Raw genomic sequence first — 9,002 nt, 5'->3', positions numbered from 1 at the left:
TTCAGAGAATTCTCAGAACCCTCCTTTGCAAACAAGTATGGAAATTCCCCAGGGAACACGGTATGGTACATTCATACCCCATAGCATCAGGAATCTATATATGAAAGATCTGAAGTAATTCAGGATCTTCATTACATCCTAGTTGATCTAACTTCAAATCACATTTGATACAAGTTTGAAGATACTGTCACAGTTACCAGTATTGGAAGATTACTCTTAGAGAGTTAAATATTTAAGCTGGCCACTCAAGACATGATTCAGAGTGCAAGTTAAAAAACCCTGTAACATCAGATACCTGAGCACCTCAGCATGACACTGCATGCACAGTGAATGCCTTACCAAATTCTGTTAAATATACAGTAGTTTATTGCCTGGAGTAGGAGAGCAAAAGGGCAGCCATTTTCCTCTAGATTGTTTGTTGGACAGAAAACATCAAAGGTACAAGCAGGAAAAGTATTATCTTCATCTGCTTATAACAGCAGAAGGCATTACTGTCACTTTTACTGCACTTCTTAATACTTATTTTTAGAACATGCTTCCTCTCTCCTGTGAAATCATAAAACCGCTTTCAAAAGGCAGTGGAAATTAAGGGAGAAAAAAAGCTACGAGATTATGATTCAAACATTTTATTACTGAGTATTAGCACTTTGTACCAAGTTACCTCTACAGGATACTCAGTGATACATCTTATTGAAATTCTAATCCAAAGATTGCTTTTATAATTACAATTTCTTCTTTCAAAGACAAACTGACATATAGATTGGTCTTCCCCCAATACCTAATGCAACATCTCCATTTCAGCATTAGATTATACTGCATAATAATTTTTCTATTGGGAACAACTATTGTTCGTCTTTTATGAATGTAACACTGAACCTTTCTACCACACATCCACTGGGAACGGGGTTTTGAGCTGCAATTGTGTTTTTTTTCCCCTCAATAGTCTGCGTTCTGTTCCTTTAAGGGTTTGCCTTCCCCTTTGTTAAGCTTAGCTGATCTGCCTAATGATGGATTTAACAAAGCAGGCCATATAAATCTGGTCATGAATACCTGTTTCTTAATTACTGAAGACATTAGGAGTAGGGCAGAAATCTTTTCTGTGGGATGGTACAGACACAGAAAGAGGAATCCCTATGTTGCAAAGTACATTCAGGACAGCGTCACTCCTGGTTTTCACTGAAGAACAGCAATATGAAAACACAAGTGACCCTCAGCTTCATTGATCTCTGCCCCTGCCCTGTTTTTAGAAACTAAGAGTCTATAGCTCCAGATCCAGTTGCAGAAGTGTTTACAAAGAGATGGTACTCAATCTGCCAGTTATGTCCTAAAAGGAAACTTCTGACAGCTTACCCAATAAACTACATTCCAGAAGCCCCATTTCCTATTATTATTACTAATTCTAAAGCTTCTCTAGCTTTTATAACTATGGGGTTTTTTTCAGACTTTTCAAGAACTAAAGACAGACCCCACTGACATCTATTGGCTCCCACATCCAACGGCTGTTTACTTTGCTGTATATAGTCTACACAGACATCCAACAGCACACCGCCAATTCTAAATCCTGGTTACAGTTTCGTGGTAAAGGATGTTTGAAGACAAAAGAAAAAAGCACATCCAGACATTTTACATGTACTATAAGGGAGCCAATTCCTGATCTATGTTATATTTCTCATCCTGAAAAGCCCAGATGTAAAAATCTGTTTACATATATCCCTCCAAAAAACCCCAAACCCAACCCAACTTTTTTCCCCTCAAAAACGAATAAATGAGGAAATCCCTCTTATAATGTAGCTGGGCTTTCTGGGATGACTCCCCTAACCCTAGCTGAATTTGTCTGGCCAACTCACATCTACAAATACGTTCTGGTTGTCAACAATGATCAACTTTACTTATTACTATGCATCTGTTGCCATATGTATGATTTTATATAGCAGCTGGTTTGCTCAAAGCATACACAACTTCCATCCATAACAGTACTCGCCCACCCAGAAGGCTCTCAACACATGGTGCTCACAGTAACTTCCCATTCAACAAGGCCCAGCTCTCTCCAGAATAAAACTCCAGTTATTTCAAGTCTAGATCTGGCTTTTCCTATTTAGCTTCGGAGCATCAAAGCGCATGCCCTTTAAGTAGGGAGGCACCCTTCAAACACATATGGAGAAATAAGTGCAATACAAGAAATATTTCTAAAAGCTTTTTGGTTTAACTACTTAAAAGAAAGTTTAGAAGACCCCTTAACCTCAAAATAGACAAGCAAAACCCCTCAGGTTTTTTGTAGAAGGCTCCTCAGATGCATACTGAAAACCGAATCTTTTATTTCGTGATAACTGTAGTGAAATTACCATAACCTTAAGGCCTACTTTGTTCAAGTGGTGTTGTCTACCAAGCTGGCATGTCACCATATTGACAATTAGCATTGCTTATATTCTATTACAAACCAGAGAAGTTTAAAGGAAGAGAGAAAAAAGCCCACAACTCTCTCCAGTATAGTCTTAGGAATACCTTAATCAAGGTCCCTTTTGGCCTTTGGGAGCTGGATCACATTTATTTCTTCTTAGCTAGGACAGATCTTGCACAGCACAGTGACTTAGAATGGGAAAGAACTAAAAGCAAGCAAGTTACTCTGTTGCTGTCAAAAAGAGAATATTTGACAATCTTCTACTGAATAGTTATTTAATTTTTAAATACAGCACTGAGAATCATCCTGCAAATAGAGACAAAAGAAGAACATTTCTGGAGATGCTAAAATACTAGTCAGTATTGTTACTCCTTTAAAATACTTGAGAGATTTAATTTTTTTCCCCCCACAGAGCCTTGTAGCTTCTGGTACCACTACTACTTCCATAGAGTGGGGTTAACATGAGCGCATTTAGAAGTTTTGCGGACCTTGGATTTCCAAGAAGAGCTGGGAAAGCTACTGAATACTGATTGCTTGCTGTTTTGTGTCGGGTATAGCTATCAGAGAGCTGCTAGGGTTAATAATAAACAGTAATCCTTTCGTCCACTGTTGGCTTTTTAAACTACAGAGTTTATGCTCACACTGACAGGAGCAGCATTTAAACATCAAAATCTGTCAAGTTCTTAACAACGCAGCTCCCCTCAGTCATAAAGTAGTAGCTGTTTCATATTTTCACACAACAAAAGGAAAGCAGCCTCCAACTGTGAAGCTTGGTTTCAGCAGCTGTCAGTAGCAATGGATGATGCGTAAGTCAATCCCTGGTGGTGGGGGGGCTGCGGCGGATGCCGCCCTGGTGCCCAGCCAGCCCCCCTCCCCTTCCCCCTGTGAGGAGGCGGCTGGGGGGGTGCAAGGTAAGAACTACATACTTTAACCTCTCTGCCCTTCTTAGGCTTGTGGTTATACAAGGGTATGTCATCATGCGGCCCTAACACTGTTCAATATTAACACGAATCAGATGGACATATATAACAGTTAATAATAAACAGTAACCCTTTCGTCCACTGTTGGCTTTTTAAACTACAGAGTTTATGCTCACACTGACAGGAGCAGCATTTAAACATCAAAATCTGTCAAGTTCTTAACAACGCAGCTCACCTCAGTCATAAAGTAGTAGCTGTTTCATATTTTCACACAACAAAAGGAAAGCAGCCTCCAACTGTGAAGCTTGGTTTCAGCAGCTGTCAGTAGCAATGGATGATGAGTAAGTCATTACCAGAAGAGACGAAGAATAATGTCTTGCTTCTGTGGAGTTCTTTAGAAAAAGACCTACTAAATTGCTTACTTAAAGGGAAAGGTCAGAGTTCAAACAAACTTTTAACTACTACTACTGTGCCTTAATTTCCCGAGACTTACATCTGTAAAGCCAGAGCTCAGGGTCTCCTCATCCCAGGGATCTAAATAAATTAGATGGAAGTTCTTCCTAAAAGGCTTACCTGACTAATCTCCCAGCCAGTGTAAGGTCCTTCCCATTCATATGTATCACACACAATTACAGATGCTCGTTAACAGAGGACATTTCTCTTTGCCTGTTATTCAGGAGAGAACTGGATAGCCATGCTGAGCACGCCAGAATTTAGAATCAAAAGGAATCCATCACCTCATGGCTACAAACATAATTTGTCCCAAATTTGGGCTTCAGGGCTTACTTCCTTCAGCTGCAGAATATGAAATTCCTTGACCCTAGCTGTCAGACAGACCAGAAGGCCTTATGGGTAGAAGGCTAGAGTTCCAGGGGAACCCAAACCCTGCTTTTAATACAGTTTTCAGAATTGCCTTGAAATGGACAATTTTGGATGCTGTCAAGCCTCTGAAGGGGACACCACCAGAGAATCTGACATTCAGAACATCAACCCCCCTACTCTTGTAAGCTTCTTTGGTTAATATGCTTGACAAGGTTATTGAGCACTTTTAACAAGGAAAACTACTCACATCTTTAAATTTATCAAAATTAATGATTTGGCACATTCAAGGCTGCAGATTAGCTTGAGGGCATGGAACGCTCTGAGGAAGCTTTGCTGTAAATAAGCCACTATAAATCAGCAAACTGAGTAGACAAAAAATGGTAGTAAGAGACACTCAGCATCTCTCAAATGACATTCTCTGTTCAGGACTTTTTTGTTCTGCATTAAATAAACTGAATTAGGCCAGTCTCATCACTGAAGTCTGTCAGCTTCTCTTTCTAGTCAGTGTAAAAAAAAAATCTTGCCTTTTGTACTCTTTTTGAGACTTGAAAGTGTTCCAACTAAAAAAAGCAACCCTAAATATCAGTAGAATAAGTTGACACATTTTATGCAAAGGTTGAGACCTGTCCTTTGAAACCATACATCCTTATTGTGACCCAAGAATCACTTATTGCAAGTCTGAGGTGGTGCAGATTAAAAAAGAAGAATAAATTTTATGTTCATGCAAGGCATTCTGTGAGGTTTACGTAATCACAACCTGCATGTGTAAGGTTGCTGATGGGACAAGTTACACTATTACTCTTTGTAATCAGATCTGTTCAGTGACGATTCATTCTGCCTCCCTCTAGAACAAAAGCTTACAGCTCCAGCGGTGGTGCAAGCATCTTATTTACATGGGGGGTAAATGCTGCTAAAGCGTCGCTTCCTAAAAGAGCAGTGCATTCAGAGAATGCTCAGGTGCAGTGCCCCTCAGTCACAGGAGGCAGCCAGCTTTACTGCCAGCTGTTTGCTGCCAACACTTCGGGCTTACTAAAAAAATACAAACCAAAACCACAAACCAAACAACAACCACCTGACAACATCAACACATTGATACTGAATCAGCTTAGAAGTACACAGATGGATAGTTCAAAGAAAGGACTTGTTTTATACTCCCATAGCAGTCACATATCTTTGCTCTACATCGTCTCTCGCCATACCGGAACAGGTAGTTCCCTAAAATGCTTCTAACAAGTACAGTTGGGAAATGAACCTACTGTTGGCAAAACACGTCAATAACGTATAGCACCTGGCATTGAAGTCTGAATACTTTGCGAAGATTAGGAGTGAGGAAAAAATTCTCTTTTGAGCTCCTGCTCCCCATTCATACATCTCTCTACTCTTTAGTTAATGGGAATTAAACAGGTATCACAAGTTTAATTAGCTTTGCTGTAGCTACAAGAAGAAACTAATTTCACAGTTGCATGGGGGAAATGCATCTGTGCAGTACAATGGTTTCAGTACAGTGCGTATTTTCTTACCTGCAAACACTGAGTAGAACAAGTAACCTCACTACCCTAGCTAATCTATGGATATCCTCTCCTTTCTAATCCGCAGAAACCTAACCTTAGAACTACTCATTACCAGGGAGAAGAGAACAAATCCCCTTAACCCTTTTCTTGCATAAAAAGCCTACTTTAAGTTGCGTCTAACTTAAGTAGTTTCTTTTTCTCAGTAACTTTCCCAGTCAGTAGGGCTCTCATCTCTTAGGGTCCGTCCTCAGCAACCATGCCTGCAATTACAATGAGAATCTGTAATACTGTAACGTTGATCTTCTGTTGCTGGTTACAGGATTGCTGCTGCAGCACAAGAAATATCCAGCTTTCAGTTTAAGGGAAAAAAAAAAAGATGAGAAAAAAGTAATTACCATGAAGCAATACAGTGAGAGAAGTCCTGCAGGTTAACTCATTTCTTTGTTAGCTACAGACATACACAAATCAAAGCTGGTCTGCAGTGATTCCCTAATGCATCACAGCCCACGTAGGCTGTGAAGTGGAATCTGTGTCAGAAGCACATTTAATCCTAGGATTCTCTTCAGCTAATAACTGAGCTATATATCAGAAAGACCAAAAATAATCCAGCCCAGGCTGTCTGCTTCCATTAATCAGCAAGCTAATTCATATGCGTTATCACTACTTTTTATAAGAGGTTGTGTATATACACACACATATATACAAAGGCAAATGTATGCTTTGTTTTTTTTAGTTTTCAACTTCGCATCATTCAGAGAGCTAAATTAAACATTTGAAGTTGCTACATATTTGGTAAATGCACCTCCTTCTTGGAAGGCAGAAAGATTATGGAAAAACTTCCCATCTCTAGCTACATTTTCAGTTTAAGGTATAGAATCAGTGTGGGAGTGTGGTCACATGAAACAAAGCTTTTTGCATGTCAAAGCTGAAGATTAAAATAGTTCCTTTCTTCCAGAACATCTGAAGACAACAAACACTGACCCTGAATAGTTGCGGGGGGGAATCAAACCTGGTTTTAATTACTCTCCTACAAAAGGTGAAATAAATCCCGAATTCAGACCTTTGCGATATGACAGCCACTGATTTACATGGCTGTTCAGCATAGCTTCCTTTCCAAAGAACAATTCTGCTCCTACAAGTTTCAGTTAAATACTTTTTGTACTTTGAGTTCTAAGAGATGATTGTGTGGAAAGACTGCATCTAGCACAAAAGATTAAGTGTTCCAATTCCTGCCTTATACTTCATTATACTCTCCATCCTTAGTTGTAGATCTTTTTTTCCTTCCTTCTCGAATCAACTTCTTTCCATGTCTTCCCTTTCATTCATATTATTGCTTTGTCCCCTCAAATTATTAGTATAATTCAGAAATAAGATTAAGCTAACAAAAAATTGTTCGCAAACCTGAAGTCTATTATCTCTATTTTCCTTTATCTCTATAGTCTGTGGCAAGTATAACAAGTAAAGCAATAGTATTAAACATCATCTTGCCAGAATGACTCTTACCTACTCTGATAGAACTGAAAATAATTTCAGAAAGACCAATCTCTTTTACTTTATTATGAAAATTGCTGCATCACAGTCACTGTTCAAAACAGTATTTTGACATATGGTTTCTTTCCATGTAGGTGCCAATACACAAGTCATGATTACTATTTCAAAAATATGATTAGCATTATCTATGGTAGTTTGACATAACTTAAGCCATTATAACATTCTAGAATCTATTCCTCCCTCCCCCTTTTTCGAGTTATCCATGGTAAAGAACAGCACCTGCAATACCCAAATTATCCATGACTGTTATTGGTATAAATAAAGTTAACCATAAACCACAGAACACACACACACAAATCCCCCAGGAAAATTACTTGTTCTCTACATGTTCAAAAATGCAACAAGGTTAGCTTTCGCTCTGACACAGAAGTTAACAGGCAAAAGACTCAAACCTAATCCATTGTCAGCTTGCTCAAGAGCACATTCCCATTCTCCCATCACATGGGCTTCCAGAGAAAGCGTTTGTCCTCAGACCTCAGGATAATGAAACTGAACACTACAGATTCTGGGTGTTTAATTCAGTGCCAAATTTGAAGTGGTCAGTGCCTTTTATTTATTTCATAAACAGAAGGAATGGTGAATGGCTTTATATTTGTAATTCCAGTAAACAGGGAAGTCCATAACAGTGTGATTATTTCCACAACAGCACATTAACACTGCATTCAGCAATTCTGTTGAAGACAGATGCCTCAAAACCTTTACAGCCAAACACACTATAGGTTACCCATTATAAATACTAACATATTTCTATTTTATAAATAAACAAACATAATAGCTTAATTCAGGAAGACTGAATGGTTCTGTGGTGCGATTCATTCTCTTTAAATGTCTCTGCTGACAAACCAGGAATAATAAAAAACAACCCCACTGCCTTAGAAGCCATGCAGTCCAGACGTTCACATGTACTCTGTGTAGATGCCATGCCTCCTTGCAGCATTGTTAATTGAAAGTGAGTAAATAATCTTTCTGTTAGAATAGGAAATTGTATCTTCTTGGCAAGTACTTGACAAACCAAGTCTCTTAGCTTCATTATCACTTCTTAGCCTCTGGCTGCAGTTTTCCAGTCTTAAAACTGAGAGGTCAGAAGAAACAATGGAATATTTCCATCTGTAACAACAGAACTTTAACAGAGTATTTTCTAAGTGCCATTTCAAGGAAGAAGGTGGGTATTAGTGAAGTTCCACTGAGTAGATTATCCCACAGAGCCAGGTCGTAAATGATGGTCTAGGTAAGCTTTTCGTGTTGAATCTGGTAGTAACATGCCTGAATTAAAACAAAGTTCAGTTTAGCAAACGTACCAGTTCTCGGCAAGCTGATAAAGCATCATATACAAAAAACGTTGGGTTTTTTTTTTTCTATCCAAGAAAACAGAGGACTAGGCTTTCTACAAGCAGTGATGACACAGTGACACTCAACACATGAGAATCTTCTGATATGTAAACTAGCAAAAAGAACAAGAGATTTTAAGTTACAAATTACATCCAACTCTTAATGAAGCAAGGTAGCATGGTTTGGGACTCTGAATACTTCCACAGCTCCCAGCCTTGCCAAGATGAAGTACATTGGTTTTGCTCATGAGTCTTTCTTTCCCCTTTGACAGAAGGGCCCAAAAAAGAAAGTATTTTCTACAGGACAAGGATGCAGGGATTAAGTGTTTCAAAGGCACTCAGACTGAAAAGAAAACATTTCTATCATGTGGATAAATACCCTGACCCTGACCCTTGATAGCTATTCACTCTGTAAAGCTGTTTCAAATATGCATCAGCCCTGACCAGAAACTTAATCTAAGCGTCTCAGACA

At 38.9% G+C, this 9,002-nt stretch overlaps 1 protein-coding gene across 3 annotated transcripts in view; it reads right to left on the bottom strand.

The window, feature by feature from the left end:
• Nucleotides 1-7,270: 7,270 nt before the first annotated feature.
• ALS2 (alsin Rho guanine nucleotide exchange factor ALS2) overlaps nt 7,271-9,002 on the bottom strand; it is a 38,470-nt gene continuing 36,738 nt past the window's right edge. For all 3 annotated transcript variants that reach the window (XM_035899081.1, XM_035899082.1, XM_035899083.1), the window contains one exon: nt 7,271-8,465. In XM_035899081.1, coding sequence (XP_035754974.1) covers nt 8,427-8,465 — 39 coding nt within the window. In that variant the 3' untranslated portion in view covers nt 7,271-8,426. The remainder of the gene's footprint in view (nt 8,466-9,002) is intronic.

The sequence above is a fragment of the Egretta garzetta genome, unplaced genomic scaffold (assembly GCF_000687185.1).
Source record: "Egretta garzetta isolate BGI_Z169 unplaced genomic scaffold, ASM68718v1 scaffold297, whole genome shotgun sequence".
Classification (NCBI taxonomy): Eukaryota; Metazoa; Chordata; class Aves; order Pelecaniformes; family Ardeidae; genus Egretta; species Egretta garzetta.
Note: the sequence above shows the minus strand (reverse complement) of the source record. Positions and strands in the feature narration are given on the sequence as shown.